Here is a 22,970-nt window from a genome sequence, read left to right as displayed (position 1 = left end):
AGTTATGAGGTAATATAACTTCTTCCTGGCTGTGAACCATTGTTCAATATGATTATTTTTAATATTTTGTTTAATTATGCGAAGTGAACTAGAATTTGCTTCGCTACATAATAAGCTAAGGTAGACACCACTTGTGTGAATCATAAAACTTGAAATTCGCATTTTACTGCAAGTTTGTACGACGACCCTCGTTTTACTAACAAGGGACACTCACGACCTCTCGTTTGAGTCCAGGGTACCCACTATGTTTTTTAGAATCTACTAGGACCCCTGATGAAGGATTCATTCATATTTCCGTGTAAAACTCAAATTTGGCGTCGTGCCGTGGCGTTTGAATGAATGGCGCAAATTTGAATGTTTTTATTTTTGAAACCGCCACAACTTTTGAAATCTTGGACCGATTTTCAAAATATTTGGCAAAAATCATGACAAGGAGTTCAACTTTGATATCCCATGAAATTTTTTCCAAAATTATTGCTTTAAACTTTTCGCAAAATTTCGTAATTTTCTTAAAAATGGGGGTTCGTCGAAAAAATGCTAAAAATATTTCAAAAATTAAAATATTTTTATTTTTATTTTTTTCTCAAAATTTTGGACTTTTGTGATCATTTTAAGCATAAAATTTTGAAAATCCGATATAAACTGCAAAAGTTATGGGGGTTTGAAATTGGTCGAAAATGCAAATTTTTAAGTTTGGCGCCACGCCATTGGGCCAATTATGAGTTTTACACGGAAATAAGAATGAATCCTTGATCTGGGGCCCTAGTAGATTCTAAAAAACATAGTGGGTACCCCGGACTCAAACGACAGGTCGTGAGTGTCCCTTGTAAGTCCTTTACCCTTCTCTATGTGGATGAAACGTTCTGTGGAAAAATTACTGGACATTAATTTCTTCTAAATTATTTAGAGCGAACGTTTTCTTGTTTTTAGCGTTTTTAACGTTTTCTTAAAAAATACTGGACACTTTAAACCTCGAAACCCCGTCCCGTCTCATTTCTGGGAAACAAATATTCATAAAACTCAAAAATCCTTTTTTTCTCAATTCTTGGATCCAAATGTTTTCTCGTCTGACAAAATTTACTGCTCTTATTGTCCTCAAATCTCATTTCTTGGAAACAAACGTTTACTTATTTTAGCTACCTTTTCTCATAAAAAATACTGGACATTTTCAACCTCGAAACCCCGTTCCGTCTCATTTCTTGGAAACAAATGTTCGTGAAACTCAAAAAATCTTTTTTTTTCTAAATTCTTGGAGCCAAATTTCCCATCTCATCCTTTCTTATTTTCAACTTGGGGCTCCTTAGCCGTAGATAGAAATGACGACGCTAAAATGCATGTAAATCCGGCTTTACTGGTACAAATTAGAAAGAATCATGCAATTCTCACAGTTGTTATTTTAGTACGCTTTCGTCAGGAGTTCCTTCATTGGCATTATCGCCAGAAAGTCAATACTGTTGATGCTATAAGCGACGAATATGGACTGATTATTTTGAACCGCGACACCTGAATAGAAGTTTTTATAATCCTATTAATCTCACTCGCTTGGCTTCGCTTTCGTTTGTTCCTTTCATTGTGGAGGCCTTTTCAGCCTGCCTAGACAAATCTTTTTTTAGTCATCCCCCTGGTGAATTTTTGGAACATATTTTCCCGTACTTTGAATATGGAAATATGTCGGGGAGAGCGCTGGCATTGTGGGTGTCAGCAGTTGAATCTTGAATCTTGAATCAACTAAAATGTGTTAATTATTCTTCACCCAGAAAATTGAATTTTATTTTCTTTTTTTCTAGCAAAAAAACTAAAATGTGTATATTATTCTTCACCCAGAATTATTTTGCATATGCCTACATACTTGGCATACTTGCCATCTTGGCATGTTTGTTATCACAATTGAGCATCACCATTTGCTAACATCCACATAAATAGGAGTGGCACTACTCTCCATGCTCAACTATTAAAAGGTTGCGCTCCACCTTTTTTTCCTGTACTGGGCTAGCTTTACTTATTTCCTTTCCCTTCTCCATAAAGATATTTGGGCACTTGGTAAAAGAGAACCAAGTCTGTTTAGTTTCGTGGGTGGCCAGAAAATTTTACTTGGCCAACTCTTACTGTTCGACTAACAGTCAATCCCTAAAATGGTCAAAATTTGACCGTCAAATATAACATGTTCAATTTTTCTCTAAAACTTGTCTAAAGTACATGAAGAAACAGTTAATGAAAAGATACATTCTCCTAGAAATATTGCAAGTTTTAGATTACTGGCAATGCTAATTTAGCGTGTTTCAGATCATTCCTGTTTAGCGTATATATACGTTTAGTAATTTATGTAGGCGCCGACGAAGATATTTGATCACCGCGCCGCGGCGCGCCGCCGCCGCCGACCAATATACATTTTCACGCCGCCGCCGCCGCGTAAACCGTCGGCGTTGACCTCTGCAACGAACTGTATGGCTCTCTTTTCTTGTCCCTTCGAATTATTCTGATTAATTTTATAAAACTAAATCTCAGAATAGAAAGTTTGCAAAGTGGTGATGCAAATTCTGTTCCGGAAAATTGATTTAATATTTGTAGTTGCACCGAGCCTCACTAAGATTTCCATCTTTTTGGGACCTTGCTTATTTAGTACTTGTAATTAGTAGTTTCTTAGATGCTTTGTTGTCAATGGTGGTTCTATTTTATAAATTGCATCCATTTTTTGCACCTCTCATAGGAAAAACTGTCATTTATCAACCGATTTGGTCCCTTCTACCCCTAAAATTTGCACAAAAATGTACTCTAAAATTTGTACAATTCACTTCTCGCTGAGATATGCCAGTAATTAACTATAAATATAAATGTGTTTCTAAGGGTAAATTTTTGTTAATAAGTCGGCTAAAAATCAAAAATTCGCTAAGTCGAATCGATAAACTTTTTTAAATTGGCTCAAAATGATCTGTGCAACATTTCATCCAAAACGGTTGAGAAATGGCTGAGATATCGTAATATTTCACTTTTTACTAATATTAACTGCATACTTATTGTTAGTAATTTTTTCGTTGTTAGGTATTTTCCTCACTAAGAAAAATAGAATAGACCACATGTGTCAGCATGGGGTACTTATGTAATTAATTGTTTTTTCCTCATGCAAAATCGATGGATGGCTTTTGAACGTGAAGTCAGATTCATATATACATATCTTGATTTTTATTTCAAGGTCTAAATTATTTGTATATATGTAATGGGTATTTACGAATTTAAGCAAGTAATGGTTTCAATGTATTGGAACGTTCGTAAACTTCTTAACGCAAAGAGGGGTGGCCAAGTCCAATGATATCAGGCTTATGTGACACATGCTAAAAGCAGGTGGGTGGTTGTCAAAAAATCAAAAAATGTGCGTTATGAAGTTTACGAACGTCCCATATACATCGGGCTTTAATTTTTGTCACAATTTTGGAAGATACAAAAATCACTTTTCCAAGTTCGGATTTCTTAATTTGTACAAAATGTGTAAATATCAGTATTAAAGAAATTAACCTCTCTCAAACTCAAACCCAAGCCAAAACCGTTACAAAAATTTATTTATTTACTAGCTTTCCCAATTTATATTTTCACCAAGTCATTATTAAGTTTACATCCACTGGAAAGAAAATCCTCTTCCTGTTATGGAAGAGTCGGACGTAAAAGTGACGAGACCTACGCCCTCCTCCAACGTGATGGTTGGCGGCAAGGTGGTTCCACACGCTCTGTGAATGAAAAACATACAAAAACATATGCACAAATATATAACCTGACTTGACCTCCGGTTAAGGTCATGAGCTTCGAATGACTACCTTGTAACAAGAAGATACGTCCCATTGTACCAGTTGTACACGCAAACGGCGTCGTAACTGCATCCGGACCCGCCCTCAAGGTCAAACTCTCTGAAAGATATGAATCTCTGTTTCGGCGTGGCTGGAGCGATGATGAACAGGGCATTCTCGCCGTTGGCATAATCACCGCCATGATTTGGATACGTGTGGTTCCCAGTTTCTCCGCTCGTCTGCATAAATCCAGAAAAGTCGGGCGTCGCGTCGGCGAACCCGCTGGAAAAGAATTGTAGACTGAATCCACGGGTGGGCGCGTTCCCAACGGCAAGAGTAACGATGACCAGGCCGGCGGAAACGGTGTAGTTTTGACCAATGCTAGAGCTGAGGGAAAAATTGAATATTTGCTGAATGGAGATTTATATATATTATGCAAATTATTACACTCTAAGAAACCCGGTAACTAAGTTATTACCAGGCGGAGTATCTATGTGACTCTACCGCATGGCAATTAATTTATTATTGATTGGTAGAAAATTAGTTATCAACTGATAATATTTTCAAATTTCGCGACCGGGGTTATTACCAGTCTGGTAACAAAATGTCTACCACTCTGTAATAAATAAATTACCATGCAATACAGTCAATAGATGCAAGAAACCACTTTATTGCGGTTATTTCTTGCAAGCGGTTCTTATACCCGAAATATCGTGTATATTATGAAAATTATTTGGAGCTTTCGCAACTTACACTCTTTGCTGTGACCCCGGCACAGAATTTGCAAAGTTCGTCAGGTAGATACCATCTCCTTCGGAAAGACCGGAAGAAGCCAGTCGGAACCGGAGCGAGTCATATGGCGCCTTTACCGTCCACACGCATCGCTGATCAGCCCGAATGGATCCACCCACTTGGAAGTTGATGTTGGCAGAGGACGCCTCAATCCGTCCGCCGCACGTCGTGACTAAAATTTTAGGTCATTAGTATTCTCTTAAAATATGTAAAATCTTCATAAAATAGATGTGTAAATACCGGTTTCCACCGGAGTTGGATCCTCATCTATGGGGACAGTGGACCCTCGGATCCATTCCGTGAAGTATGACGCTTCTGTGTAAACACCCGGGAAGCCTGGGCGGGCGCATCCTTGTCCCCAAGACACGACTCCGCACAAAGTCTGATCATCCCCACAGACAAGGGGGCCTCCAGAATCTAAAATATTTTCATACATACATTTTAAATTCATAATACGGAAGTTTATCATGCCATTAATGCCATTGATTTTTCTGGCTTATTTACACACCTCCCTGACACGAGTCCTTTCCACCTTCTCCATAACAAACCATCGAGTCGGCGATACCTCCGCTGTAATTAATGTTGCACGTGGTGTCATTAACGTAGGGAACCTCGACCTTCATCAAGCTGGCAGGTGAACCACCACCCTCAGACGTGGCACCCCATCCCGTTACCGTGGCGAAAGCTGTATAATGAAAATTGACGTGATTACCGTTAAATATTTACATTCGGGGTATTCATTAAGAGTTTGTATCGTTAGCAAAAAAGATAGGTCGCAGTTTGCAAACAAATTTGGCTTGCAGGTTCATTTACGATCCCAGATTAGCATTTGGTTCGCCAGTATTTTATAATTTGGTTGTGATTCATACAAACTCAAACTCAAACATACAAACTCAAACATACAAACTCGTAATGAATACCCCCATTGAACTAATCCCATTTTTTTCCAAAAATTACGTACATGACGGAACGAATCCAGACTCTGGAAGGACAACGGGTTGGACAAATTCGTTAAATTCGAACGGTGGGGAGACCTTCATTAAAGCGATGTCATTCTCATATTGAAGGAAGCCAGGTCTAGTTCAAAATTAAATCAAAATTTCATTAAAAAATCTCAAATTTTGAGAAATATTAATTCATATAAATTTTGACGTCTCTGAAATTTTAGGACCTGTTATAATTTGGGTGATTTATGATCTGAACGACTTGTCTGGTTTGTTCTTCACCATCGATCTGGTTAATATTGTGATCTCCTGCGACTAGGGTGTATCCGGAGGGGGCACTCTGAGAACAATGAGCTGCCGTTACGACCCATTCTGGTGTAATTATGCTTCCTGCGCAGTAGTGGGAACCACGGCGCATGTCGACGAGGAATTTAAATTCGTGACGATCCGCCTCAATGCCTCCGACGATTCTTCCATCGTGAAGACCGGGAAATGCAAGTGGGGCGGATTTTTGTGGGGCGGCTGCAAATTAAGGGACACTTTTCGTTTGTAATTTAGTGTTTAGAAATTTGAAACACAATTTCTTAGCTCGGGATTTAGTACACTTTGTCGAAACTTAATGAGGCCATTTACGCAGTCATTGGTAACTTGTAAAATCCTGAAGTTTTGTAACATTATTGTGCAAGCTTTTTAAAAATAAAAATACGACCTTAATCTGCACAAATTAAAAAAAATGTGCGGAAGTTGATTTTCGTTCGACACATTTTTAAAATTTTGTATAAGTTTGCAAGTTTACAGAATTACAGGTTACAAATTTTATAGTGTTACCAAAGACTGCATAAGTTGCCTCAATATTTCAATGATGCCAGCATATGCAATGTTGGCAAAAAATTGTGCAGAAAGTGAAACACTTTTAGTTTAAAATGGCGAAATTTGTATGCAAAATGTTTTGCAAATCCTATGAATTCAACAATCATATCTAAAATTGACACCATTTCTCACCTGAAGAATCACCTAGCACGGCGAACACGATTAAAAGAGCTACTTTTCCCTGCATTCTGATCTTGTAGCCTTATTACTCGACTGGACGAATCAATAGGTTTGCATCAGCTTATAAAAGGTTCGATGCATTAACAAATTCGTAGTTAAGACGCGACAAGATAATCATTATTTAATTGTGTCCCTGTCAGCGTCCCTGTACGGGCAGATTGATTACATGATTATTATGTATTCATTTGCAAAATTTATACGTAGATCACGCTCGCATGATGTGGCTCCAGAGATTAGTGTCATTTTTGTTTGTGTCAAAAAAATTAACAGGACTGATCGATTACACGTACACCACCACATTAATGATGACATAAATATGCTATACAGATCAGACGGGTTTTCCACACCTTTTTACTAAAAGTCGAGTCGAGTGGGTTGTTTTTGATTAAGTCGGGAGCTTTTCAAAAGGCACGTTAAATACAGCTTTTTCGCTATAAAAGATTTAGGATGGGATTTTTTGCAAAATGCGTAACTTTTTCCATCCGAATTAATAATACAATGGGAAAGCTGATTGTTGTTAGTAACATTTTGTGTGCACGGTCCCCTTAACAATTGCGAAGTGATGGTTGCAATTAGTCGTAAAATGTGCATCATTTTTGGATTTCATCTGTAAGCTGGACTATCTCTGTGATTGATTAAAACTGACCATCATCGTGTCAGAATTCGGTGATTAATTGTTCCGCATACAAAATGGCTTAAAATCGAACATGAATTCAGATTCGTACTTATCTTGAGTACTTATCTTAATTTTTATTTGAAGAAGTGAATTATTTTTACACATGATGTGTACGAATTTAAGCAAACATGTAGTGGATTTAATGTATATTTATACAATATCTGCAAATATTGGCTGAAAAAACATTTATTTCATGAATTTGTTTACAGATTTTGTACTAATTTAAGCTTGTAAATATTTTTGTTCTAGTTTAGAGTGAGAGACTTAAAGATTATAAATTTTTCAATAAGATGCAAATTATTCGAAAATGTGGTTGTATCGTAAATATTTTATAAAGTAATAATTTTGGTACACGAATTGAGACTGATGACCATGCCAAGGAAATTTAAATGGCATGTCCTAAACTCCCTGCCAAAAATGTAATGCATTTAAGTACTTGCATGCCATGGACACTGTAGCTACAACTTAATCTTAATTAGCAATACTGAATCTTTTGTTTTTAAACGTTTCATTTTACGAAAACCCATACGTGTGTGTTATCAAAGTAGATAAACTACCGATAAAGGTTTCGCAGGATGCAGATGACATGTAAAGATTAGATACGCATTTATTCGTAAATTAACTCCGTCGTAAACATACCGATAATTCATCCTTTTGTGTGTATTGCCGTCATTCAAAACTCCGTAAAATATTTGAAAGGTTACATATGCTTTGCTGAAAAACATACTTTGGAACCATACTGATTTCTATATAATATACATAACTTCTGACTGGAGGGTAATTTACATATCTTTATCAATTAACCATTAGATAGTTATATAGAAGTAAAATAAAATTCTTAATTACATAAATAAATCAACTTACTGTGTTTAATACTTAATTATTTTGGTTATCAAAGTGACGTTGGACGTGATGTCGTTTGACAATTACTACATGAACCGCTTAGGATTAGTACGTTCCAACTACATAAATACATTATTTACGGATTGAAATATAAATATTTAAGGATTTTATACAAATGAGTAATAGTGCAAGGTTGATTTGTTAAGCTTTCTCCTTTGAAAATCGCATCTCCACCCACAAAGAAAGAAGACCAGACAAAAACTGATATCGCAAAAATTGCTACAATTTCCACCGGGACTATATTGGCAGGGAATGTGGCGGCGAAAGCGACATTGGCTACCGTAGGATTTAAAAGCACTGGGATCGCGGCAGGGTCATTTGCGGCAGTGTGGCAGTCTTCGTTAGGGAATGTGGGTGTGGGATCCTTATTTTCATCACTCCAGTCGATGGGGGCCCTCGGGGGGTGTATCTTGGGGCCATATGGGCTTGCCGTAGGAGCCTTGGCAGGTACTGGGGTCGGCTATTGGTGGTGGAATAGAAATCAAGGAAACAGTGACAAGGAAACAGTAAATAAAGAGGATTAATTGAATTTGTAACGCTTAAAAATTACCTAGCGTAATTTATGCATGTTCTGGCTCTGGAAATCTTTTGTAAATAAATTGTTTAACACAAAATCTTTGACGGTGCATTTTTCATGGCATGGGAGCTAGAAAAAATTGATGCACTTATCTTTTCCAATACTTGGTCCACCTTAACAAGTCAGGTTCTTTCATCAGAATATGTAAGTATTCAATGAAATGTCCAATTAATTTCCATATTGTATTTGTATATCGAAATTGAAAATTTTCGAATTTTTAAAACACATAATTCACAATTGTTAAGCAATTATATTTTATCTCAGATATTCAGTTACATAACTTGCTACTCGCTCACTAGTAAAATTGCCTTCTTTAATTGTTAATTTTTTCTATACAACTAACAATGCAAGTTTTTTACGTGTACAACTCAGATCTGGCTGGGACCAATTTTATTTTGTTCACCACAAAAAATAAGCATACCCGTATTTGTTCATTTTTCATAATGCGCTAATTTGAGCGCGAGGCGCGAATTTTAAAACGTTTTTCAGCCAAAACCTCGCTTTTTAAAAATTCCATAAATTTTCGAATTTTAGCGCGAATAAAAAAATTCGAAAACATATCTCTGCAGAATGACTTATTTGACTTATAAAAAATCCACATGCATTATTTTTTGAAAAATTAAAAATTTCAAAGAGTTTATAATTTTTCTTAGTGAGGCAAATACCTAACGACGGAAAAAATTTACTAAGTATGCATTTACCCCACCCAAAAAAAGTGACATAAGTCGATTTCTCGGCCATTTCTCAACCGATTTTGATGAAATTTTGCACAGATCATTGTTACAGGATTTAGAAACGATGTACTAGTTGACTTGGCGAATTTTTGATTTTTACCCGAGTTATGGGCGAAATAAAGCAAAAATTTGCACTCGGAGTCACCTTTCCATCCATTGTTCCATTTCAGAGCATCACATTGTCCTAACTTACTGGAAAAAGTTACGCTGATGGGGGACAAATAAAAATATATAAAATGCACCCAACCCTACCCTACAATGCTATTGTCCCCGCATGTGCCTACAATTTCCCCCACCAACGCCCATAACAAAAGGCTCTCACGCAAGATATTCATTTCATAACTGTGCCTGGTAGCAATCAGTTAAATTTCTATGATTTCATATAGAAGATAAAATATTTTTCAATCAGTTTCTAATTTCTATGTTTTTTGACAAAAGAATACGAAAAACACTACACATGCAATTGACCCCCCCCCTCCCCCCTCGTCACATTTTGTAGCTCAAATCTAAGACCCCTCCCCCCCTCCTCTCGCGTTATATAATTTATTAACGGTCGCTTAGCATGTTTGTATATTATTATAAAACTCTAAACTCTGAACTTCGTATATAAACATTGAACATATGGTTTTGTATATTTCAATTGTTTGAATTTCGCCACGGTCACGATTTTAGCCCTCAAAACCGTTTTTGGCGAAAAATTCCCGTGGGCGTCACAAACAATCGTACACGGTTGTATGATAGCTCATTTTCTTCGTGAGGCATTGCCACAGCCAGTAAAAAATATTACTAAGTCCAGAAAAATTCATCCATGAAGTTTTCGTTTTGGCCTCTCATTTTCAAGTGGTAAAAAAATTACGACCTTTGACCTGTCGATGACCTTAAACATCGGCGACGTGGAAATAATCGGCTATGAATTTATAAAACTGCGTGCGAAGTTTCTAAGCTCTAAGTTGACAAGATCATATCGCAATTGAAAATACGTCAAGGTGCCTTCAATTTCCGTGCTTACTGTAGGTAGAGATAGATTGGGTTTGAAGGAAAATGTATGTCTATGTATGTAAGTAACGTAATGCAAGTTAATTGGAGGCCAGGTGAAACTATGGATACATAGTATATAAGTTCAATACGCTGAGGCAAAACTTTCCCATCTGACTTTTATTTGGATTTAATTCATTCTACAACAACATCGTATTTTATGGTGGAACAAGAATTTCTCAATATTTAAAAGAAATTCAATTTTAAATACTTACTTTAAATACTTTAAAACAGCATAACTCTCCACACTTAATAAACTTTACATACATACTTTTCATCGACAACAAACGAGTAAATATATAGAAAGGGAACATTTTATTTTAAATTGATGAGAGAGTATACATAGATAAACCGAACAAAGAAGAATTTCTGTACCCCTCCTCTGCAAACAACATTAACTCTAAAGGAAAATTGAAGTCCCCGATTTCGCCACAAAGTACTTAATTTCTGACGAGAAGGTAATTAATTAATAATTTTAGAAGTGATTGTGTAGCGGTACAATTACGTATTAGCCAACTTGCCCACTCCGGTATTGAATATTTCCTAATATATTCTGATTCAGAGACTGACATTGGACGTGATGCCCGACGATTCGCTTAATCTTTTCGAAATAGGCAACATGTTCCATGGGGACGAATTGGACGCCTTACGCCCCTACTTGGACCGCTTGGTATGTAACCATTTCGGAATGGAGGTCTCGCAACGTATGCTATCCTGGTTTTACCGAACTAGTGTCAATGGATCACAAATTTAATGAGTATGAAATTTGCAAAAGGCACGATCTGCAGAGCTCATTTTGGCAGAGGAGCTCATTTTGGCGGATATACATTTTTGTGTCAAAAGAAGAGAAAGCCCCAACGGGTTGTAAAATCTGCAAATTTCGCACTTACCAAATACCGTTTTCTCCTCTTATTAGGGTGCAAATATATCCGCCAAATCCGCAAATGTTTTCATATTCATTAAATTAAGAGCTCGATTGAAACTACATAGTTTGGTAAAAATTAGACAGCATTTGTTGAGAGACCTCTATTATCAGCTAGGTATACATACATATTTAACGATCTTACAAATAAGCCCATCCTTTTGGTTTGTTCAGCTCTCTCCGATCGAAAACGCTTCACCATCCACAAGCCAAGACGACCAGGCAAAAAATTATAACGGACAAATTGCCACAATTTCCAGCGGGGCAATATTGAATGCGGCCGCAAAAGCGACACTGACCACTGTAGGATTTAAAAGCACTGGAATCGCGGCAACGTCGATTGCTTCAGGGTGGCAGTCCTGGGTTGGAGTGGGATCGGTATTTTCATACCTCCAGTCAGCAGGGACTCTCGGATGGTTCAGTTTGGGGCCAGGTAGCCTTGTAGGAGGAGTTCTGGGAGTTGTTGGGGTCGGGAATTGGTGGTGGAACAGAAATAATGACAAGGAACCAGCACCTAAAGATAATTAAAATCATAATTGTAAATTTTAAAAGTTACTTGGAGTAATTCAAGAATGATCCTCTGGAGACGTTTTGTAAATACTTAATATGTATCAGCTTGAAAGAAAATGTTTGAAAGACGCAGTTTTCATGGTCTAAAGTTAAAAAAATCACTGTTGAGCTGATGTAATAAAGGAGAAGCTACGTATTTAATATCAAGACGAAAGTAGTGCAGACTTTTTGTATTAAAAGACACCACAAAATCCATTTTATTCGGAGTTCACATTGTTAAATAGCATCGTGAGCAAACAAATTTGCAGGTTTGCAAAAAAATTTGGCTGGACAACTCATTTACTGATTACTAGTTATGCAGACTTATTAAATTTGAAACAAGCAAAGGAATACGTGAATTTTAGCAAATTCATCAAATTGTGTCAACTATTCGGCAAGGTCCCAGTAAAGGGTGGCGACTGTGGCGAAGAATGAGAGATCCAGACAAATCCCGATGCAACTCCCTTTAAAGAAAGACTCGTACGAGAACGGTCCCCTGTAGCGGATCATGCCAAGAACACGCGTATAAAGTCCCAACAAGGAAAATAGCATCCACGCCAGACATGAGTTTGACCGAATCTGAAAGATTCAAATTTTACAATTTTATAAAACAATAAGAGGCACTAGCCCTTAGCCAATTTTCCTTAGAAATATTTGTAAAATTTTGAAAAAGTCTGCAAGTTTATAGAAGTTATTCTGACACCAGGCCTGCGTGAATACATTTAATATTTATTCATTTGAAAATTGTAACTTTAAATCATACCCTTTTGCTTATCGCTTGGTCGAAAAGATGCAAGTTTATGAGAATTCCAAGAACCGTGATAATTTGAAATGTCGAGACTGCATGATTATTTATATTTTAGGTGCATAGTAAATTTACATGGATACGTATGAATCATCTCATAATTGAAGCATTGCTTACCAATCCCAAAAATGTCACGCCTGTCGTCCCCATATATTCCGTACGTGGTCAATACCACATAGCGCATCTGTGAAACAATTGGGGGTATTCGTTAGGAGTTCGCATCTCTCCTCAGTAAAAAAACAAAGTTCAGAAGTTCGCAAAAAAATTGGCTCGAAAATTCATTTGCGACCTTGCGCGTCTCCAAGGGTAGTACATTAGTGCGCAATTTGTTTCCAAGATTATGTTGCGATACGATTTTGCAAACTCGTAATGAAAACCCCCAATATAAATTAAAATATTTAGATTAGCCAAAAAGCCAATATCGTTTTCATTGTAAATAACTGCATTATGTACTAAATATATGAATTTTTGTCCATTATGAAAAATCAGAAATCAAGTACTGCAAATAGTATGCAGCCAAAATGACGCTATGCGTAATTATTCGGTTTCATAGCGCTTAAGGAATACGTCCATTTTAATTTTTACATAAAAAAAATGATTATGCGCATATTCATTTCCCATTTCGCTGACTAAATAATCGTTTATCACTATTAAATAGCTGCGAATTGTTAACTTATAATTAGTTGGTCTTACCGTTTCATATCCTGTAATGTAGAAAATATAGTTCGTAAGCTGCTTTCGAGTCAACATTTCAAATCTATTTTGTCACAAAGACGAATATTATGAATGCTTCGACTATTTTTTGGACAATCGTTATCAAACTTCTCCTACGATTGGCTGACGCGACATAAATTCACACCGGATGGATGAGTAATCAAATGAAATGAATGCATCATCTTTGTTATGCTGCACCTTACTAATTAGTCTTCATGGCAACTATGCATTTACAAATATGCACATAAAGACACATGCACATTTACATTAACAAGAAGAAGCAGATTTCCTTACGAAGTTGTGAATTCGTTCTGGGTGGTAAACATTTTGCGTGCCAAAGTTATCCGACGTGGAGGAAAAACATGCCACTAATCCTCAGTTAAGCGAGATATATGCATATGTATGTATGTGCATGTAAATATGTATGTACATACGTAATAGGACACAACATGTGTTCTGTGCTCTAACATCAACAACTCTTGTGTGTACATACATATGTAATTATTTAGAAATTCGTATAAAAATCTATTTTTTGAACGTTTCAAAATTCCGTCATGTGATAGAATTAATCGTTAAATTCGTTTAACGCGTATTTGCAATACATGCATAACGTTCAGCAGAGTGTAATTTTCCTGCAACTTATGTGTGTGTATGTGTTTCCCTAAGAATATTCGAATGTTCGAATTAATCACGATATTAAATGGAAAGATCAAAATTACTTCTTGTCATTGCAACTCTGGCAGGTGGAATTGTAAGTATGCAATTTTTAACAATTAATTAGCATTTACGTAATACTGATGCATTGAGACAATATTCATACAATCTGAGGAAAGTTTTACATACGATTCCAAACGTATAAAAGTTTTCTAAAAAATTTGCGATAAAACTTTGCAGTTATCAATTTTATTTTTTGTATCTCAAGGACTTGTATTTATTGCGTATAAAACTTTAAGGATACGTGTAAAAAAATTTTGAAAACGAATTTTTGAGCCATGTGCACATTAAAAAATTTGAAAGTGCATTGTACACTGCGTATGTACATACATATTTCATAAAGTTGAAGATCTTAACTTGCCTTTGTCTGTTTTCAGGCAGCAAGCATAACCTCTGCAATCTTCAATTCTGTCTCTAAGGATAAAATTTCTACATGGATATTCTACTGCAAATCAGGTGCCTGGCCGTCGACATCGACCTCAGCAGAATTTTCGCCACAATTTTGTACCGAGTATGAAACGCTTCTGAACAATGTTTGGGGATCGATTGGAATTCCGGTGGGACAAACTGGTCTCATCATTATTTACATTTTTACTTTGATTTCGCTTAGCCGGAAAAACGTAAGTATGAAGGATGAAAAATCACATACATAAATACTTCATTGTATTGCATTTTTCACAATTTTCAAAATTTCTACTTACGCACATATGCTTAACTTAAAAAATAGATATTTATACTTCCAATTTTCAGATGGCGGACAAGTTGCGATTGTTTTCCACAGGATTTTGCATCCTTCAGATTTGTCTTGTCATATCGACCTTCGCCGTCGCTGTTGATCCGGACACGATATGGAAATCGGAGTCGGATTCCGAGCTGTTTGGTCCCCTTAAATGTGGCTGGACGTCTTCTCTCGTTTCGGCAGTGGTACATTTCTGTGGCGTTATTCTTATCGCTTGGTCATCACTGGATAACCCGAGAGAAAATGCGAAGTAAAAAATTGTCCAAATTTAATTATGTGGAATGAGACAAATTTACCAAACTCAACGCTATATAATGTAGTCCAGAGAATTTGTGATCATTGCAATTAATTAATATATTTATTTCTCTCTTCGATATGTGTAACATTCATTTCATGAAATAAATTGTAAACGATTCATGTGTCTTCATCACTGCAAACGTTGAGGTTTATTCTGCACCACGAAACTGTAGGAGTACAATGACGAATGTCGAGCTGGCTGATATAATCTGCAAATTGAAAAGAGTAATAAGCTAAAGTAAATCACTGGAAATTATTAATAGCGATTAATATACCTATGCATGCATATTCATGCGTATGTATTTGCATATACATACAAATATGTACATAGGTATGTATGTACGATCGCTATGCATTCAATATTTATTGGTGAATTTGGTCAGATTTTGTATGTTTTTTTTTGTCTGGTCAAATTGCTATGGTAAATTTGGTATTATGAAAATAATGCAATTTATTGAATTAAGTAATGAAGTCATTTAAATATTGACCAAATTTACCGGACACCAACTGTCATATGAAAATGTAGAGTAAAACTGGCCCCCATCGGACAAATAAATATTTATACCAGGATATTGTTTGCAGTTCATACCGAGGTTATCAAAGTCCTGCTTAAGGTGAAAAATCCACCTGTGCAATAAACAAAGATTTATTTTGTTTATTCTTTAAACACTCGAACGCCCGTGACACCCCTGAAAAATTCATAGACGCTGCCACTAAATTGGTCCGCGTGACCTCTGATACGCACAGCTTATGTCCTAAATATTCAAACGTATGACGTATTTACTTACCAGGCGTAATCTTAAGTGGTTCCATGACCATCTGTTTCAGTAAAGCCGACACCTCCTAAATATATTCAAGCAGAAGTTATCAATTCGAGCATAATTTTCAAAATTTTATCTTCACATTTACCTGCCTCTTATACCCATAATCCCCACCGGGTAGCCAAGTCTCAATTCGGCACAGTTCATGGTATAACAAAGTTTGAATTCCTTCCAATTTTCCAGCATTATTTGCCAGCTCAAATAGCGCGTTAAGACTTAGGGCTAATTTTGCCATTCTGGTTACAGACGGAAAGAAGCTTCTCAATCCAACCAACCAAATTACGGAGTAGGTTTCGCACGTGATTTGAATCGCCGTATAGGCCACCGCGAGAATCAAACCGGGACCGAAATGGTTTTCATATGTTTTCAAAATTGGGACGGCTTTTCTATAATTTTCCACCCAATCTTGTATCCTTTGTTCACAATTTTGAATCCCCATATTTTCGAGGGAATCTTTTAACTCGAGAAAAATTCCGTTAATCACTTTCGTCGGTGATACGATCCAACTAATGTACATCAGATTTCCACAAAATGCCAAGCTGAAGACGACCGTGACGGTGAAATGGATCGCATAATTGAACCAGGTGCGTTTGCCTGTTAATCAAGACATACATACATACAACTTTAGACTAATTGTAAATCAGACAATTTTTATCTCATCGATTAATCAGGCAATTCACGCAGGCCTTGGTAATATTGTAAAATCAGTAAATTCTGTAAGCTTACAAACTCTGACAAGTTGTAAGTTACAACATTTTACAAATATTTGCAAGGAAAATTATTTATCTAGCTTATAAATTTGTGCAAACTTACTCAGATCAGATACACATTTGTATCTGTATTTTGTGGAAGTTTATAAAAATTATGTTATAAAACCGATTTTAAATAAGTAGCATTTCCTTAATGTACATAAGACATAAACTAAGAAAACTAAAAAAAACTAAAGCTAAAAACTAAAAAAAAAACTGAAAAATAATTTCAGCCTTGTCTTAATTTTTCAAATTCACTTACCTGACAAAATATCCTCTTTTGATGGAAAATATGCCGTCGTAAAGCCGGTAGTTAACAATATCACAAATCCTAGCGTTGCACCATACAGGAGATAAACATGTCGTCTCACATTTTTCTCGACGGCTAGGATTCGCAGAGAACTTAAAATTTGACCGACATCCTTAAGTTGATCCACCTTCAAGCAAAAGTCACCCCAACATTTCAGCGTCTCCTTGCAGCGGACAAGACCGTAAATTCTGGTGCCGATGGAGTACAAAATTGTCAACGCGTATGTCACATTGGTCGAAATTCGTTCCGTTGCACGCTGAATCTGGAGAGATTGTTGCGTCTCGTGGAAAGCCGTTGTTCCGTACCCGATGATAATTAAGAGTTCCATAATAAGGAGGAAGCCACACAAAAAATATTGGCAAGATAAGAATTTATGAGATAATTTCTGGGGGCTCATATTAATTGAGAAATTTCCAAAGTATTGATTCCCACGGATCGAGTTATGCAGGGTGGAAATTAGTTCGGCTTCTGTTCTTGTCGTGGATTGAATGTTTCTTGAATTTTGGACAATAAATTCGTTTGTGGGTCCCGATTCGGTGAAAACCTCGAGGTGCCTTGTTATTAAAGCTAAGTTTTCATTAGCTACACAAATTTTTGACATTTTGAGAGAGAATTTTATTTTTTTTTTGAGTTGGAAACGTTTTCCCACACTGAATAGTTTCGATTGAATGTGAATAAAATGATGGATGGATTTGCCTTGGGTGTGTTAGCTATTGATGACGCTAATGAGAAACGTCCAAGATAATTAACCTTCATGTCAATTAGTTTGTGATCGATTTTCTCAACTCTTTTGGGAAACATAAAATTGCTTATGCATTACGTAGAAAGATATCCTATCGATTTTCCGTTAATATGAATGAGGGGGCAGCTTCACTTCACTAATTGCCTTTCTCTAATTTTGATGCAATATGCACTCTTCAAAATCAGTATTAAAATAATACAAAGGGGTATTCATGTATTTATAACTCTGCCAAAGTAGTTTTGATAACTAATACTGTGTAGTAATAGCTCGGTATTAAAATTTTACCTTACCGATGGCAAGTTTTTACAGACCGGTATAACCTTATTACTAAACGGTAGCATCTTTAATATCGAGAAATCAATTCCTGCGTAACTAGATTAATAACTATGTGTACGGTCTCATGGTGATTTGACTAGATAATTATAAACACGAGACAACATCAAATACTCAATAGATAGAGAAATTTATTAATAAGGGATTCGTAGTTCTCATGATTTTTGAAATTTGTATACGAAGGATTCAATATACATATGTATGTATCTACATATGTATGTATTTATACATGTCTCACTAGCTTGACACAATCACGTCAAAACATCGATGTATAAAGGTTGTATTGTCGCTCGAGTCGCGAAGGAGAACTGAAATTTGACCAGGTTTCTGAAAATAGTGATAACACATGTATGAAATTCTTTATGTATTAAAAATTGTAGATAATTTAGAGTGGTTCAATGCATGCAATCCTTAGAAATTCTGCACATAAGATCAACAATTTTCTAGTAAAATTCATTTTTCTAAAAAATCATAGTACTTTTTAGAACTGCGTAAACAGTACTAGTATTTCCGGGCTAATTTTCCCTCAAAATTTTGCCCACATTGGTAAATATTACATACAATATTCTGCACATATGTACATATTTTAAAGTGTTTAGGATGTTATAAATCCCTTGTGAATTCAAGTTTTCTTTATCATTCCTACCCCTCGCATAAACTCCAGGATCTGAAATTGGTAAAAAATTCGATAGTTCCCACCAGCCGTGTAACTTCCTCGGATGGATGAGTTAGAAATCCTCTGAAGTGAGGTGCCATCATACGGATTGAAATTCGCGATGTACTCCAACTTGGCCGTGCTCTTGACTATAATTTTTTTAATGCAAAATTATTACAAATACCACATATAAAATTTCCAAACCCAATCGTATCATGAAATATTTAGTAGTTACCTGGAGAAAATTGAGGGGATACTTCATGCCACGATCCTGCCGAAAGTTGACAAGGTTGCGTCGTACAACTTGACACTTCGAGAGAGATAAATTGTCCCATTTCTGCGCATACAAAATTTAAAATAATACATGATTTTCAATAGTAGAAATGATTCGCTGATTTGTTAGAAATACTCGGGTTTAATGCTATTTCGTGTCATATGTAATACGGTGCTCTAACTTATGACAATTGTTAATTTCTCCTAGTGATTCAAGTAACAAATACAGAGGGTGGGTTTAGTTTTTATTTTATTTTACAAGGGTATCAAGTTCTTACCTTCGCCACAAAGCCATGGCGTTGGAATAACTATGCCGGCTTGATCGGCTGCATGGTCAATAAATTTCGCATTTGTTAATGCCGACACAAGTAGCGAAATAAAAACGATTATCCAGGTTTTCGACATTTTATATATTAAACTTTTATTTCTACGTATATATGTAGTATATATCAGTAAAATGTATAAAATATTTACTACACGCCACACTTGCATATGTTCATGGATGAGTGCCTACACACATTCGTACCCACAAAAACCAATTAATTGAGCAATCGAGCATTATCTCATAAATATTCCTATATGTGCACGTCAATTAAATATTTACCATTGAACACCTCCAATGTTGGAATTCCCTTTTATCTTTGGCAGTAGATGCAGAGGATGATAAGATACAAGGTTCGGGCATTAAGGACTAAATTGTTTTAATTTAGGGTTTACTAGGTACGTAAATGTTGACGTATTTTTCTTAGGTGAGGCAAAAGTAACAATGGGTGCCCGCAAAAAAGCGTCACCATGGTTACGGCGAAGCCTAGGTATGCTTTCGTATACACCCTTTGAAACTGTCAGCGAGGCTAGAGCCTAAACGGTTAATCCTACGCAAATGGCGTAAAGAGCAATCGTGCAGAGGAGAATTAGGAGATGTGGTTTTTCAATATGCCCGATAGAAAAGTTTTATTCTTCGCTCTCAAATTTGGATTTGAAACTTTACAATCAAAATTTGAGACACTTCTGTCAAAGGACTATATGCATAAAACCTGATTTGATCATGCAGAAATCGGTTGTGCGTCATTTAAAACAAATCCGACTGAGATCGGTCCAAAACTGAAAAAGTTTTGATGGAAGCATCTGAAACCATTCATGTTGCTAACCAAAAATTACAATATTCCTAGTTGGTTGCTACTAGCTATCAATATAACAATTTTCCAAATACAAGTAGTTGTGTTAGGCAATTTGCCAAATTAATTGGTCAATTGTAATTTCCATTTTTGGCCAATCGCACAAAAAATTACAAATTCTTTTGCAAATTCAAATTTCAATAATTTTATATTTAAGTACTGTATTTAAGTGTATTTAAGTATTTGTCAAATTTACAAATTTTAAATTTGAACATCCTATATGCATATATTTTGGATTTAAATGTTTATAAGTTCATTTTGTAATTTATAATCTAATCCAGATTAAATAATCTTCCTCCCTAATCCAGATTGTTCTCGTGAAATAACTAATCCCCGTAAAACCTAATATCTGAAAAATTATTTTCTGCTAAATTAATTTAAAAATTTGGATTATTGATCCTTAATCCGTTTTTAAATTAATCTTGCGACCCTCTGTACATATTTTCAACTAATTTTGTAATGAAAAAGATTCAAGACATTCGGTCTTCAAAAAGTTTAACAATTTTGAGGTGCAATTAATTGTTTGAAAATGTGCATCACCTAAAATTCATGAAATAAAATAATTTTAAAAAAGCTTGCTTAGGCGAGGCGCCGCTAAAAGTGAAAAACAAGGCCTCTGGCATATCTTTTAAATATCTCGTACCTTTATCATTGTAACAGGAGTTGGTGACTTTGCATCACCGCGAGGCCAAACATTTTACGCCAAGCCTCTAGTAATGAAGAATATATTCGCAAGAACCTAACTAATCTGGGTTTACGTCAAAATTATCATTTATCACTTTTTAGTTCGTACTGAAAACTAGTTGTTTTAATATGTAAATAAAATTAGGAAATACCCTCGCGTTGTTATTCGTGCGTCGGCATCTTAATTTTTTGCATAACACCTATTGAAAATTGTGCACATCCATCAAATTTTATTAGCTACCTGAATTACTGGTTAACTATCGAATTTAATTATGAGCTAAATAAATATTATTGATCATATTGGTCCTCTGCATAATAATTTTACAAAATCCACTCAATTTTATAACCCTTTCGAAGCAATAAGTTTGTTTAAGCGTTTATACATATAGATACAATTTTAATTAGCAATAATTGAATATCTTAGCAGAAAGTGTAAGTAATAAACGTCGTGGTATGGTAAACGGTAAAAGTGTTTGGCCTCGCGGTGAGACAAAGCCACCAACTCCTGTTACAATGATAAAGGTACGAGATATTTAAAAGATATGCCAGAGGCCTTGTTTTTCACTTTTAGCGGCGCCTCGCCTAAGCAAGCTTTTTTAAAATTATTTTATTATGTCGTCCTTATATGATTCGAAGGGGTCGTTCATAAATTAGGTAACAAGAGAGGGGGAGGGCGGTGTAAGGCTCCAAGGGTCGTGCCTATGACACATGTTAAAGGAGGAGGACGGGGGAGGGGTCTAGAAATTCGAGAATTTTGCGTTGCATAATTTATGAACGCCCCCAAATTAAGTTGCCTTGTTTATTTTCAATTAAATCGTTGTCGCAGTGATGAAAATAATTAGATTTGGTTCGGTTTCATATCTCTCTTATGCATTTTCCATTGATACGTGCATATACATTACATAATGATTAACATTCTTCTCTATGGAAATCGATCGCACTCGCTGATTAATTTGTAATAAATCAATTTGGAATAGTTTTCGTTATATTTGCATTTCAATTTTTATTGCGGAAATATTTATAAATTTCAATAAAATTTTGTAGAAAAATCAGTCTATCATATATAATTACTATTCGTTTTTTGACTCCGTATTAATGTAAATATCAGAATTTCTTAGTCCATGAAAATGTTACACGCAACAAAGCTCTGGTTGTCGACATCCGCTGGTGTATCCGACGCGATGTTTTCTTTCGCTTTCACAACTTCCGGTGTTTAAACGTTTGCAATTCCCTCCTTGATCTTGGCAGTTAATGGCGTCTAAGAAATTTTTTGGGATTAGAAAAATTGAATATTTTTCAATGTCTTTGAAATCGGGCGTTAATTTTCTCACCAACATGTACCACACCTACGGCGGCCACAATGCATAGAACGAGTAGAAAAAAGCGAATGTTTTTCATTTTTGATCTCTTCTTACTTGCACAACTGGAACTTTGTGAATAGTTTGCAGGTTTTGAATTGAAGTCAAAATTCTGAATGATACTTTCAAGCTGATTTACTCTGCTTTATATGTATGTGACAAAAGTATGAGGAGACATTACGTTCTTCCAAGATGCATGCATACATACATATTTCTAGTTTCTTAGAACTCGCATGAAATCAAACTTATTACCGTATCCGTGTTTCTAAAGATATATGTACATACGCGCTGAAATTTGAGGGTTCCAAGAAGTGCTTGACGTATGTAATAGATTTACTAGCCCGTAATCCACAACAAGACAATATCTCACTAATTGCGTGCATGTTAATCCTACCTAGTGCATGCGCTTTGAATGACAGTAACATACATACAGAATAGCATTCGTATGTATGTATTTAAATATTTAGCGACAATCGAAACAACAGTAAAATTATTGTGCATTAAACTACCTAGATATACATACTGGGCCCACTGTAACTGTAAGTGGCTGTTTTCTTCGAAACCGACAGAGATAATGAAAATCTGATGATTGCATTGGATTCCCCGTGCGATTTTGCATAAGTACCATAAATCAGGTTTTTAC

General features: G+C 35.8%; 7 protein-coding genes across 8 annotated transcripts; 3 read left to right on the top strand and 4 right to left on the bottom strand.

Moving 5' to 3' along the window:
• Positions 1 to 3,532: 3,532 nt before the first annotated feature.
• LOC110849762 (prostasin) lies at positions 3,533 to 6,657 on the bottom strand. The gene is made up of 8 exons (XM_022097206.2): positions 6,515 to 6,657; positions 5,740 to 6,034; positions 5,530 to 5,645; positions 5,077 to 5,253; positions 4,809 to 4,985; positions 4,530 to 4,740; positions 3,807 to 4,163; positions 3,533 to 3,719 (listed from the first exon to the last, which is right to left on the bottom strand). The coding sequence occupies exons 1-8, from the start codon at positions 6,567 to 6,569 to the stop codon at positions 3,605 to 3,607; spliced, it is 1,503 nt and encodes a 500-aa protein (XP_021952898.1). The 5' UTR covers positions 6,570 to 6,657; the 3' UTR covers positions 3,533 to 3,604.
• A 1,211-nt stretch (positions 6,658 to 7,868) lies between these two features.
• LOC110850175 lies at positions 7,869 to 8,755 on the top strand. The gene is made up of 3 exons (XM_022097651.2): positions 7,869 to 8,015; positions 8,137 to 8,189; positions 8,288 to 8,755. The coding sequence occupies exons 2-3, from the start codon at positions 8,151 to 8,153 to the stop codon at positions 8,663 to 8,665; spliced, it is 417 nt and encodes a 138-aa protein (XP_021953343.1). The 5' UTR covers positions 7,869 to 8,015; positions 8,137 to 8,150; the 3' UTR covers positions 8,666 to 8,755.
• A 1,821-nt stretch (positions 8,756 to 10,576) lies between these two features.
• On the top strand, positions 10,577 to 12,126 carry LOC110849902. Its single transcript, XM_022097375.2, has 3 exons — positions 10,577 to 10,945; positions 11,050 to 11,157; positions 11,584 to 12,126. Exons 2-3 carry the CDS (start codon positions 11,068 to 11,070, stop codon positions 11,935 to 11,937), a joined length of 444 nt encoding a protein of 147 aa, XP_021953067.1. The 5' UTR covers positions 10,577 to 10,945; positions 11,050 to 11,067; the 3' UTR covers positions 11,938 to 12,126.
• An 18-nt stretch (positions 12,127 to 12,144) lies between these two features.
• Positions 12,145 to 12,947, bottom strand: LOC118435596. Its single transcript, XM_035851890.1, has 3 exons — positions 12,881 to 12,947; positions 12,722 to 12,798; positions 12,145 to 12,537 (listed from the first exon to the last, which is right to left on the bottom strand). The coding sequence occupies exons 1-3, from the start codon at positions 12,945 to 12,947 to the stop codon at positions 12,346 to 12,348; spliced, it is 336 nt and encodes a 111-aa protein (XP_035707783.1). The 3' UTR covers positions 12,145 to 12,345.
• Positions 12,948 to 13,907: 960 nt separating this feature from the next.
• On the top strand, positions 13,908 to 15,355 carry LOC110849877. Of its 2 annotated transcripts, none has more exons than XM_022097343.2 (3): positions 13,908 to 14,228; positions 14,569 to 14,811; positions 14,919 to 15,355. In XM_022097343.2, the coding sequence occupies exons 1-3, from the start codon at positions 14,178 to 14,180 to the stop codon at positions 15,213 to 15,215; spliced, it is 591 nt and encodes a 196-aa protein (XP_021953035.1). In that variant the 5' UTR covers positions 13,908 to 14,177; the 3' UTR covers positions 15,216 to 15,355. The 2 variants fall into 2 exon arrangements, with proteins under 2 accessions (XP_021953035.1, XP_021953036.1); XM_022097344.2 differs by having other exon boundaries at positions 13,910 to 14,228; positions 14,942 to 15,345.
• LOC118435881 lies at positions 15,343 to 17,754 on the bottom strand. Its single transcript, XM_035852375.1, has 5 exons — positions 17,060 to 17,754; positions 16,137 to 16,642; positions 16,016 to 16,070; positions 15,817 to 15,854; positions 15,343 to 15,436 (listed from the first exon to the last, which is right to left on the bottom strand). The coding sequence occupies exons 1-5, from the start codon at positions 17,706 to 17,708 to the stop codon at positions 15,377 to 15,379; spliced, it is 1,308 nt and encodes a 435-aa protein (XP_035708268.1). The 5' UTR covers positions 17,709 to 17,754; the 3' UTR covers positions 15,343 to 15,376.
• Positions 17,755 to 18,304: 550 nt separating this feature from the next.
• On the bottom strand, positions 18,305 to 19,632 carry LOC110849955. Its single transcript, XM_022097438.2, has 4 exons — positions 19,389 to 19,632; positions 19,073 to 19,174; positions 18,829 to 18,986; positions 18,305 to 18,509 (listed from the first exon to the last, which is right to left on the bottom strand). Exons 1-4 carry the CDS (start codon positions 19,600 to 19,602, stop codon positions 18,420 to 18,422), a joined length of 564 nt encoding a protein of 187 aa, XP_021953130.2. The 5' UTR covers positions 19,603 to 19,632; the 3' UTR covers positions 18,305 to 18,419.
• Positions 19,633 to 22,970: the final 3,338 nt, after the last annotated feature.

The sequence above is a fragment of the Folsomia candida genome, unplaced genomic scaffold (assembly GCF_002217175.1).
Source record: "Folsomia candida strain VU population unplaced genomic scaffold, ASM221717v1 Fcan01_Sc005, whole genome shotgun sequence".
NCBI classification, from domain to species: domain Eukaryota; kingdom Metazoa; phylum Arthropoda; class Collembola; order Entomobryomorpha; family Isotomidae; genus Folsomia; species Folsomia candida.
This window is presented reverse-complemented; position numbering and strand designations above follow the sequence as displayed.

Excerpts from the sequence above, each read along its gene's own strand:
- LOC110849902 (XM_022097375.2), top strand. The coding sequence starts at position 11,068 with ATGCCCGACGATTCGCTTAATCTTTTCGAAATAGGCAACATGTTCCAT. Across the intron at positions 11,158-11,583 it reads GCCCCTACTTGGACCGCTTG|CTCTCTCCGATCGAAAACGC; the intron begins GTATGTAACCAT and ends TGGTTTGTTCAG.
- LOC110849762 (XM_022097206.2), bottom strand. The coding sequence starts at position 6,569 with ATGCAGGGAAAAGTAGCTCTTTTAATCGTGTTCGCCGTGCTAGGTGAT. Across the intron at positions 5,646-5,739 it reads AATCACCCAAATTATAACAG|ACCTGGCTTCCTTCAATATG; the intron begins GTCCTAAAATTT and ends ATTTTGAACTAG. Across the intron at positions 5,254-5,529 it reads GTCTGGATTCGTTCCGTCAT|CTTTCGCCACGGTAACGGGA; the intron begins GTACGTAATTTT and ends TTCATTATACAG.
- LOC118435596 (XM_035851890.1), bottom strand. The coding sequence starts at position 12,947 with ATGCGCTATGTGGTATTGACCACGTACGGAATATATGGGGACGACAGG. Across the intron at positions 12,799-12,880 it reads GCGTGACATTTTTGGGATTG|TCTCGACATTTCAAATTATC; the intron begins GTAAGCAATGCT and ends ATAATCATGCAG. Across the intron at positions 12,538-12,721 it reads ACCAAGCGATAAGCAAAAGG|ATTCGGTCAAACTCATGTCT; the intron begins GTATGATTTAAA and ends TGAATCTTTCAG.
- LOC110849955 (XM_022097438.2), bottom strand. The coding sequence starts at position 19,602 with ATGCAAGTGTGGCGTGTAGTAAATATTTTATACATTTTACTGATATAT. Across the intron at positions 19,175-19,388 it reads GCCATGGCTTTGTGGCGAAG|AAATGGGACAATTTATCTCT; the intron begins GTAAGAACTTGA and ends TTGTATGCGCAG. Across the intron at positions 18,510-18,828 it reads TCCTGGAGTTTATGCGAGGG|AAACCTGGTCAAATTTCAGT; the intron begins GTAGGAATGATA and ends CACTATTTTCAG.
- LOC118435881 (XM_035852375.1), bottom strand. The coding sequence starts at position 17,708 with ATGTCAAAAATTTGTGTAGCTAATGAAAACTTAGCTTTAATAACAAGG. Across the intron at positions 15,855-16,015 it reads ACCACTTAAGATTACGCCTG|GTGGATTTTTCACCTTAAGC; the intron begins GTAAGTAAATAC and ends TTTATTGCACAG. Across the intron at positions 15,437-15,816 it reads GCAGGACTTTGATAACCTCG|ATTATATCAGCCAGCTCGAC; the intron begins GTATGAACTGCA and ends TTCAATTTGCAG.
- LOC110849877 (XM_022097343.2), top strand. The coding sequence starts at position 14,178 with ATGGAAAGATCAAAATTACTTCTTGTCATTGCAACTCTGGCAGGTGGA. Across the intron at positions 14,229-14,568 it reads CAACTCTGGCAGGTGGAATT|GCAGCAAGCATAACCTCTGC; the intron begins GTAAGTATGCAA and ends GTCTGTTTTCAG. Across the intron at positions 14,812-14,918 it reads TTTCGCTTAGCCGGAAAAAC|ATATTTATACTTCCAATTTT; the intron begins GTAAGTATGAAG and ends CTTAAAAAATAG.
- LOC110850175 (XM_022097651.2), top strand. The coding sequence starts at position 8,151 with ATGTCGTTTGACAATTACTACATGAACCGCTTAGGATTA. Across the intron at positions 8,190-8,287 it reads ACATGAACCGCTTAGGATTA|CTTTCTCCTTTGAAAATCGC; the intron begins GTACGTTCCAAC and ends TGATTTGTTAAG.